General features: G+C 30.2%; 1 protein-coding gene across 3 annotated transcripts in view; it reads left to right on the top strand.

Moving 5' to 3' along the window:
* LOC142326313 (sodium-coupled monocarboxylate transporter 1) overlaps positions 1 to 11,388 on the top strand; it is a 172,358-nt gene that overhangs the window by 134,738 nt on the left and 26,232 nt on the right. For all 3 annotated transcript variants that reach the window (XM_075368721.1, XM_075368714.1, XM_075368729.1), the window contains exons 4-5: positions 600 to 788; positions 10,107 to 10,261. In XM_075368721.1, coding sequence (XP_075224836.1) covers positions 600 to 788; positions 10,107 to 10,261 — 344 coding nt within the window. The remainder of the gene's footprint in view (positions 1 to 599; positions 789 to 10,106; positions 10,262 to 11,388) is intronic.

Raw genomic sequence — 11,388 nt, 5'->3', positions numbered from 1 at the left:
TACTGAGCAAAGGAGTGGGTGGATTTTAATTTTCTTTTCATCAAAATTCATTATTTTTTTCGGGTTGTCAACTAATGTAATTAAATTTTACCATTGCCATTTAAGATTTTTGAGTTGGGGTAGGTGTAGTGGTGAGAATGGGTTTCACTCCTTTGAAAATAATTTTAAAAAGGTTCCCCCCCGAGAATGGTATAAATGCATGTAAACAGAAATACTGATAGGACTGATGGCTGTTGAATAATAAATGTGGTAACTTTTCAAATGATCACCTGGTATAAATAGTACATGCAACTTCTTCATTCCATAATGAGTAAAAAAAATCAAAATCCCAAATTGCTGTAGAATGATTATTAAGCAGTACTCAGCAAAACAAATATGTTTTTACTATCTGTTTTGTTAATTGCAGTTTTTTTTGTTTTTTTTAATTTTAAACTGTTGATTGAAACAATTTACAGACATTGAAAATGGACATAAAAAAGCATATTTTTTTAGATAAACACTTGCGTATATTGTACAATTTTCTGCAAAATTTTTAAAATGTCTCAGGAATTGTTTTTATCTTGGTAAACACTAATATTTACTTTTGTTATTTGTTACAGTATTTGGACTTAAGATTTAAGTCCCGTCTGGTTAGATGCCTGGCTTCTGGAACTTATGTTGCTCGCAGTTTGCTTAATCTTGGTGTAACTGTTTTCACTCCATGTGTTGCATTAAAAACAGTTATTGGTTTGCCATACATTGCTTCTATATCAAGTATAGTAGCTATTTCTCTTTTCTTCACAGTAATGGTAAGATTTTTATCTGTTTTTCTTCAGCTAAAAAAAAAAATATTATAATCAGTTTTTGCAGTATGTAGTTAAACTGTTCATTTTCATTCTTTCAGATTATATAATTTTCATTCTTTTAATGTATATATCACTAATTTTAATAGTATGCTTTTACATACACAATAAGCATACGTTAACTTATAACTTATTATTTTAAAAATAAACAGTTAGTGCATTATTAGTAAGAAGAAGCAGAAAATTATGCAGTTGACTAATCCACCCAGAATCTCTTCTTTAAATAAAAACACTTTTAATTATAGTAAGAAGATTTGACTAAAACAATGATAATAGAAAAATTGAAGAAACAGCAAAAGGAATCTTTGGAACATGAACAATTACTGCAGATTCTCATCTATAAATTTAAAAAAAAAATGTTTTGAAAGAATTAAAAACATAATGGAAAACAAGTATTTATAGAGTGATTGTTTTAAAGAAGAAATGCTGATTAGTGTTTACTGTGATTTGGAGAGGGAAATTGGGAACACGATTAGTATTACAATTCATTAAATGAATTAATAGGTTTGGAGGTATCAGGTGAAATTAATTTGTTTGGAAGAAATGCTACTGTGTAAGAACTTGTCTGACTGAGGAAATGGGTATGCTTACAGGTGGATAATTTAGTTGGAGCAGGGGCCAGTTATTGCATTGTAAGATTTTACCCAAAATCTATTCACCTGTACAATATGTACATTGACTTGTAAAATACCCAAAAACAGCAGAAAACCTCATTATTTTATTATGAACTAAAATGAATACACATAATATTCACTGCACAATTTAATATTATAAAACATATAGTCGATGCTGGAGCTGTGCACCTTAGAAACAAACATCAAAAGGACACTGCTGGACTATTTCATTGTGTGAGTTTTGAAAACCTAAGACTCTAACATCAATCAAGTTCACTGGATTGGAAATTTTACTGGTCATTTAGTAAACAAGTCTTGGTAATTATTTGTTTATGCCGGCTATACAAATTTTTAATACTTTGCTAGATTATTTTATTGTTTGAAAGGCTACAATATTGATTCCCTAAAATACGCTGGATAGAGTTTGTATCAAAATTAAGCTATTGCTTGCTACTGTTTTTTGTTGAGCAAGATATTATGATTCGGCATTATAGTGACATCAGTTGCTATTGGTTTCCTAACAAGATCTGAATACCATAAACTAAACATATTTGTTAAATAACTCATTTTTAAGGAAGTAGGGGTTGTTTGCATAAGATATTTTTGTTATGCACACACACGCTCGCTCACACACTCACACACACACACACACACACTCTCTCTCTCTCTCTCTCTATATATATATATATATTTTTTTTTGTATTTACAATAATAATTGCAGTTGATAAAACTGTCTATATTCATAGAGAGATATTTAAGACTAGAAAATTTAGAAAAAAATATCTTAGGAGTTCAAAACATTATTCGCTGGATAAATTGTAATGATAATTTTAAATTTGGACAAAATTATTGTATTGTGGTTCTTAAGCAGATATAATGGTGATAGCATGAATAGAATTCTGATTAATGATAATGTTAGTACTTCTGCTGCCCTTAGTATTTTGTTAGGTGTCAAATCATGCAATAATCATATTAATTTCAGTTTGCAATAAAATCAAACTACTGTTTTTCTTTGAAGAATCTTAATAAAACATTATGCTTGTAATAATTATTAATAATTTATTATTATGTCTATGCATATTCCCATATGGAATATAATATCTTCTTGGGCTCACTTAAAAAGTCAAAACAAGAATGATAATTTTCAAGATAAAAAAATGGCCTATCTTTGTACAGTTCATTGTTTGGGGCCTATAAATATGAGTATGAAGGCTGAAATTTAGTAAATTAAAAATGTTAATTTATTTGTATGTTTATATTTACACATTTACAGCCTTCACTTAAAAAATAATTATTTACTCTTAAAAATAATATTACAAACCTCTTTCAAACCAGAGAGCAGAACCATCATCATGTAAATCAATGCGGTTCTTTGGTGGGAAGCATAAGAGCCTTATGCTTCTGTTTCAATTTTCAACAAATTACTGATCCATTTAAAATATCTTTCCACCAGTCTATTTTTAAAAAAAATTAAAATATGTTCTTTTTTGTTGTTATATGTATATTAGCAACTTCACACATTTAATTTACAATTACTTCTTGAATTTATATTTTAAAATATTGATAAGGAATTTAGCTACACTTTGTGTTATTTTAAGTCTAATTGCATATTTTACTATGTCTCTCATTGCCTCTGAATTTAGGCAAATGCTGGAGGAGTTCGTTTTTTTTTATGGACTAGCAGACCTACTCCCTTCTGTTATGATCTATATAATGTATTATTATGTACAGTTCAGAGTAAAATATTTATTATTTACACTCTTTCTGTGTAATCACTTGACTTTTTTTGTATGTTCTGTTTTTAAATTACATTCATATAATCTAATGATTATATTAAAAAAAAATCTGTTGAATTTCTAAAGGAATTCTGATTAAAAGCAAATAATAGGACCAATTTAATATGAATAATACTCCCATAATTAAAATATCTGTGTACTGTAGTACGTTCTTGTTTTAATAGACTAATATATCAATTTTATCCATTCCTTCAACTATTTTTTTTATAATTTGTTAATTTAATTTTTTTTGTAATGAATGAGGATGGTTTCTTCAAAAATTTTTATTTCCTTCGTTTGATGTAATTTATTCTCAATAAATTACTGTATTCATGTTAGAGCATAATTGGCAGCAAATAATTTTTACAAATAATTAAAATAACAAAAAAATTTCTGTGCTGAAGTAAACTTGTTAAACATTAAAAGAGCCAAGCTACAGGATACCATAAACACTACATTGTTCTTTAAATTCTCAGTTTGATACAAAACTGCTGAAAAAAAATAAGTACCTTTTTTTCTTAAATCCATTTAAATATTAAGGTTATTTAAATCTGTGGATTGTTGACACATTGATATACAATGATAATTTGCATAATTAATCATAATTTATTACTCAGAAAAATATGTAGAGTTCTCTAGATATTTATTAGTACTAGTTTTTATTATTATTAATAGAGTGGATCAGTGGTTTTTAAACTTTTTTTGATATTTTATTATAAAAAATATTTTATCATGCATTTCCTTTTCCTTTAATTTGAGGAAATTATTTGTGTTTAGCAACAACAAGAATATTATTCAGCTAGCATGAAAGAACATGCAATGCCTACGGCTTCTTACATCCCATTGTGCACATGCAGTGGCTTATCTGTCTTATATGTGCACTGCATCACACGTGTACAAGCAAGTTTCTTAATGCTACTATAAAAGAATTACCATGCTTTCCTTCAGCAGTTAAGCAAATCAGTCATGAATGTCCTACAGACAGATGGATATAGTTCTTCTATGTTTACATACTTTATGATAATCTGATTTGAAAATATTGTTATTGTGTTACTTTTTCATTTCATTATACTGAAATGCCATTGATTGGCATATGTATCTCAAAAGAGACTTTTATTATTGACTTAGTTAGCTTTCCACACTTTCCGAGCATTTTTATTAAGAGACTTATGTATATTGAATTAAATTGGTTTAGTTCAGTTAATTGACATACAATGTAAATCAGCATGGATAAGTCACTTAATAGAGCAACAATAGACTAACTAAAAATTGTAATTTAAAAACTCTGTAACACTGAGCTCTACTTCAGAATCAATTTGCAGTAAGTAAGATCATTTTCCTTCTAAGATACGAAAAGTAGTAAGAAAATGAGTATATTAATATTAGATCTACTGTAATGTATGTAAACAATAAGCTACGACCTGCTTTTTTATCTATGAACTGTAATCTCCCTTCAAATTCTTTCAAACTTAATCATGAATTCCTCATTATTGAAATAACACCTTAGTACTAAACATTCAATGTTAGAAAACAAACCTAAGGATTATTTTGTTCAAACATTTTAAAAGATAAAATATTTATAAAAGTATCTTGTATTTCACAGAAAGTACTCAAAAAGCAATTGAGGCATTTTTCTTACTGAGCGTAAGGATAGGAAAATGTGGAAAAGTTCATAAAATCAATGAAGAACTGCTGATGCCTGCTGCAAAAGATATGAGGACTTGCATGTTGGGTGAATCATTGGCAAAACAGTAGATATGATACCATTGTCAAATGATACTGTACAGAATTGAAAGATGGCATTAAATGTTAAAATAACTTTGCTTAAGTCAAAGCATAAACATAGCTTAAGTCAGAAATAGTGATTTTATTTTTGCCATACAGATGTGAGAAACTATACTCAACTTGTGATTTACGTGTGGTATATTTTTCAAAGAACAATTAAAGATGATTTTCTGTTTTTTGATGAGCTATCAACAAGAAGTACTGCAGATTAAATATTCAAAAATGCAGAAAATGAACTGGACTGGAAGCAGCAAGTTGGCTTCTGTTCTGAAAGTGCTCAAGCTATTACAGAAAAATATGGAAATGTGGGTACCAAACTAAATCAGTAATAAAAAATTTTCTGTCACTCATTGCAGTATCCACGAGAAGTTTTAGCAATAAAATGGATACCTGAAAAGTTTAAACATGTTCTCAGGGATCATCAGGGATCATCAAGGTGATCAATTTTATTAAATCTTGGGCATTAAACTCTCATTTAAACAATTTTGTGTAAATTTAAACTCTCATTTAAATTTAACTGTGCTCTGAAATGAGCAGTAACCACCCACATTCAGTTACTGTTATGCATAGAGGTGAGATGGCTTTTTAAAGAAAAAATGCTAAGAAAGTTTTTGAGTTCTTTTCAAAGGTGTAGGTGCTCCTGCACCTCTAAATTGGATACAAATTTAGAACTACATGATTGATTGACAGATGAGCTGTGGATCAACACTAGCCTACTTATCAGATATTTTCAGTTACCTCAGTGACATAAACTGAGGTATCTACTTGTAAACATAAGTTTACAAGTAGATACAACAAATCAATTTTCAAATCAATAATATTTTGATTGAAAACCTGCAGTCTTTTATGAATTTGAAAAATTTTGTGACTGCAAACAGAATTGAAATAAAAGATAATTTCATCAATAACACAAAACATCATTGCCCAATGCTTGCTGAAACTTTTGGAGAATATTTTAAAGAAGACTATTCTGAATTCCTGTGGATATGTAACCCTTTCATGCTGGATATCATTCCTGGATCCCTAATAACAGAAAATCTTTGATGAAGCTATTCAGGATGGAGATTTGAAAATGGAATTTACTAAATTATTGTTATGTAAATCTTGACTAATGGTTAAAAATGAATATCTTTGCTACAGATAAAACAGTAGTACTTTGCTGCTGTTTTATCTGTGTTAAAAATAATCTGCGATATCGATCGCAGTCCAGAAAAGCATTGTTATTTTTAATTACATTTTCTACCAGATATCTTTGTGAAACTGGATTTTCTGATTTCATGACAGTAAAAAATAAATTTCAGAATGAACTGAACCTTGACCCAAAGTTTTACTAAAAATTAAGTTCAACTGAACCAGATATCTCTTTACTTGTTTCAAGTATGTATCACCATCTTTCTCACTGAACTTTTAGTCTTCAAGAATATTGGTAACACTGCCCAACAAAGAATTTTTTTTTAATGTTTCCTTCACTTCATGAGTCAAATTTTTACTAATTTTGGATTGAGAAAAATTAATATGGCAAAGAAAAATTTTTATTAGCTTTAGTTTCTGTGGTATACAATACATAGAAGTATTTCATTTTAACGGATTACAAGACAACGATATATTTTAATTACATATACCAACAACATAGAAAGTCCATTTGACATTTTTTTAATGACAGTTACATTTTAAGAGTTCTTAAGTGATGGAAGAATACCTGGCAGTTGGTTGGGTCTGAAGAGAATCATGTGGTGGCTTCATGAGATCATTGTCTTTTGGCTTTCCTCTTGTAAGTGAGTTCCGGTGCATCCCTACACACAAATCACCAGTAATTCGCAAACATTGACTTCATTCCAACAATTTAGTTTCTGTGGTATACAATACATAGAAGTATTTCATTTTAACGGATTACAAGACAACGATATATTTTAATTACATATACCAACAACATAGAAAGTCCATTTGACATTTTTTTAATGACAGTTACATTTTAAGAGTTCTTAAGTGATGGAAGAATACCTGGCAGTTGGTTGGGTCTGAAGAGAATCATGTGGTGGCTTCATGAGATCATTGTCTTTTGGCTTTCCTCTTGTAAGTGAGTTCCGGTGCATCCCTACACACAAATCACCAGTAATTCGCAAACATTGACTTCATTCCAACAACCCTGATATCTTTGTTCCATTACAGAAGTATCCTGATGGAATCTTTCTCCATGTTCATCACTGACAACTCCACAACTAGGAGGGAAAAATTCCAGGTGTGAGTGGAGAAAATGGATTTTAAGGGACATGTTGCATCCAAATTGATTGTATTTTTGCAGACGTACTGTCACCAACTGACTGTAGTTTTCATCTCTTTTGTTGCCTAAAATCCATGAATGACTGACTTCCTTTAAGGCTTCCCAAGCTACCTCATTTTTCCCCTCCAAAATTCGGTCAAACGCAGGATCCTCTACAAGTTGTCAAATTTGTGGCCCAACCTTAACTTTTGCATCACTTAATGTAGAAAATTTGTCTCTTAAGTACTTAAAGACCTGTCCTTCTTGGTTCACACTTTTACAAAATGTTTCATCAAACCCAACTTTATATGGAAGGGAGGAAGAAGAACATCTTTTGGGCCCACAAGAAGCTCTGCAGCATTCTTTTCGCTAGAGTTAAGATTTCTTGCAGGACAATCTGCTTGAATATAATGTGATTTCCTATTCCTACTTTCCCACATATGTAAAAAGCAGTAGTATTTAGTGAACCCCAGTTGCATTCCTAAGAGTACAGCGATGACTTTTAGATCGCCAAAACTTTTCCACTTTTGTTCAGCATATTTAATGTCAGTATAGGAGGATTATCATGTTTCCATAAGTCTCCTTCATGTGAACTGCATAACCAACAGGAATAGAAGGAAGACAGACAGTTGCTGTTAGTGAAGTAATACAGATTTCAAACTAAGGTTGGAGGAATCTATGAATATCCTCCAGTCAGTTGGATTGTGATTCAAATTCAAACATTTTATCAAGCCATTAACATCATTAGCAAACAACAAGATTTTTTCTTCTTAAAAAAAAAAAAAAAAGAAGCAGATCCCTATGATGATGTCTGTATTGTGAGACCCTGATATCACGTTGGAGAAGATTCCACTCCTGCAGTCTTGACCCTAGAAGTTCTGCCTTCTCCTTCGACAAATCAAGGTCTCGAATGAGATCACTCAATTCCACTTGACTGAGTCTGTGCAGTTTATCATTTTTGCCAAAATCAGAGTCATGGGATGTGGAAGGCTTGTTGGGTTCTTCTTCTCTCACAATGTCTTCAGTTTCTAGTTCAAGCTCATAATTTTGTGGTGGAGTAGGAACTGGTAAACTATCTGAATGTGGAATAGGTCGAATAGCAGATGAAAGATTAGGGTATTGAACTGTTCCTCTTTTCTTCATTGACAATCCTGCCTTTATAGGTGAAGTCAAGCAGAAATAGCAGTTATCCGTATAATTTCTAGGCTCCTGCCAAACCATAGGCACAGCAAAAGCCATAGATCATTTTTTATTTTTCAGCCATTCTCGTAGTATAACTGAGCAAGAGTTGGAACATATATGTGGAGCCCATAACTTATCCTGGTCCCCTACCTTCATGTCAAAATAATGCTGACATGCAGTCTTCACAAGAAGTATCAGATTGTGTTTCTGTGACGAAAATGTTATTTCACCACAAATATAACAAAAATTATTCACTGAATTTACACATTTTCATGGCATTTTGATTTAACATATTTTTCATTTCAAAAGTACTTGAAAACCAGAAATTCTGCACTAATTACAACACAAACAATTTGAAACTCACAGTCACAACAATAGTTATAATGTTTATAACTTACAAACAGCTGGAGAACATTGTGTTTTGTCATTTAACAGGTGTGTAAACTCCAAAAACAAAATTACCCCCAAACTATATATGTAGATTGGGTAAAAAATAACATGTTGTTGTATATCCAAACCAAGAGCTAATCAGTCATTTTTATGGTGATTTTTGAATTCACCAGATGGAAGTACATAAGCATAAGCTATTTTGAGCCTGAAACATTTGCATTGTTGGGCAGTGTAATCAGTAATGTAAGTAAATCTATACTGTAACATTTCTTTGTAAAGTAAATAAATGTTTTTATAAAAAATGATTAAAAATCTTTTTAATAAATAAAAAAATTGTAACATGATTTTTTTATAAAATAGATACTTTTAAAAAGATTATAATTTTTTTCCTTTACCATACTGAAATATAATTCTGTTGCTATCCTAATGACATATTACATATTTAATAGTTCAGTGATATACTACTGATCTGTAATTCTCATTAATGGTACTGAAAAAAAAGATTGAGAACCACTGCTCTAGATGCTTATTAGATCTAACAAAATCAACAGGAGGTTAGCATTACGTAGTGGCTTTTTTGATTAGTGTATCTATAAAATTTAAACAATATTTCAGAAATTTTTCTGCCTCTTTTTGAGGAGAAATTATTAGTGTAGAAATGAGTGAGTACTTGATATTGCATGATCTTTAAAAAAAATTAATATTAGTGTCTTAATAATCTTGACAAGCTGACAGAATAAGTAGTTTTGGGATAATTACTAAGCATTCGAAGTAGTTTGTGGAGGCTAGAACTACAGTTAAAATTATGCAAGTATTTTAGACTATACATTACAGAATGAAAGAAAAACTGTGATAATATATGTACAAATGGGCAATTAAACAATACATAAAAAACAAAGATTAGAGAAGTTTGAAGGATAGGATTAAAAATTGACTGTAAAATAAAGCGTGATTATTTCGGAAGTGTGTTCTCGACTAAAGTAGACAACAACAAAGGTGAAAATTTCAGCTTTGGAAAAGAAAGATAATCATACATGATGACAAACTTCATATTTTCTATTTTTCTTATAAAAAAAATTTATCATAACTATAATTTTTAAAAATCATAAATTTCATTATTATTAGCTGTATTGTGATGCAGAACATATTAAAATCAGATTGAATTTTATAGCAGTTCTGATGGAATGATTATGACAGTTTGATGTTTGGTGACCAAAATACTCTTATAATAATATTAAAAAAAAATGTATTTTTTCAGGGAGGTTTAAGAACAGCTATTATGGCAGATGTTGCACAATTACTAGTAATGATGGGATGCAGTGTTGCAATTATTGTACAAGGTATAATATATAATGGAGGGGTCACCCCTGTAGTCAAGACAAATTATGAAAGAGGTCGTCTTAACTTTTTCAAGTAAGTTATGTAAAAGAAAAATAAATGAAGTTATCAAGATATTATTGTTATTACTCTTAGTGTTATGAACTTACAAAATACTTCTTTTTTTTTTCAGTAAATAGCATCTTATCAACCAGAATAAACACCTGAAAAGTCTTCTTCAAACCTCTCTTCCTGTTTCTCTTGTTTCACTAATGAATCTAATAAATAAATTTTCATGTATAATTGATGTCTTAGAATAGTATAAAATATATTTTTGTTTTGATGTGTTTGGGTATCATGCCAACCAAATGGTTGTAGGCAGGTTAACCTTTAATGTAAGGCCTTTAATGAAAATGGGACAACTATTGAGAATAATAAACTTGACAGGATTATCAGGGAATGTTTGAAGTGGTCTCTCATAGCCTTCTTCAGTGAGTCAAGTACACTTCTGAGTATCAGCATGGCAAGTCTTCCAAAACTCAGGTGATATTCAGATATACTATCTCCCTGTTCACCACAGAGATTGCTTGTATAATGAATATCATTACTCTCAGAGAAAACAAGTTTGTCTTATACCTCTAGTGATGGCTTGTACCTCAGAAAATTTCCATACAACAGAGACATTAGTAATTCTGGGACAAATAGTGCATCCCAGAAAAATTAATGTCACCCTTTCTATGGGATATTGTTAAACAACTTTTTTTAAATATTATCTTTGCATTCACTTAATTACAGCTACTCTTTTGTACCACTCCACTGTGGTTATTAATTACATCTGCTAGTATAGTTCAAATGTGTAAAGATGAAGAGTAGTATAGAAAAAGTGGGTGTAAGGTGCATGCACGTATACCTGTGTGTGTGTGTGTGTGTGTGTGTGTGTGTGTGTGTGTGTATACACATACACATATATATATATATATATTGATTTTACATTGATTCATCTCAATACATAGGATTTTATCTATTAATCATTATAGATAAAAGTCTATATACTTCTGTGTGTGTGTGTATATATATATATATATATATACAATCAACTATTGATTATCTGCGATAATAACTGGGAAGATGATCGCAAATAATAAAAAATCGTAGCAAAATTTTTGTTGATCCAAAAATAGCATTTAATAAAGTGATAGTGTTAAAATAACGGAATACTATAC

The sequence above is a fragment of the Lycorma delicatula genome, chromosome 1 (assembly GCF_047948215.1).
Source record: "Lycorma delicatula isolate Av1 chromosome 1, ASM4794821v1, whole genome shotgun sequence".
Lineage (NCBI taxonomy): Eukaryota > Metazoa > Arthropoda > Insecta > Hemiptera > Fulgoridae > Lycorma > Lycorma delicatula.
Note: the sequence above shows the minus strand (reverse complement) of the source record. Positions and strands in the feature narration are given on the sequence as shown.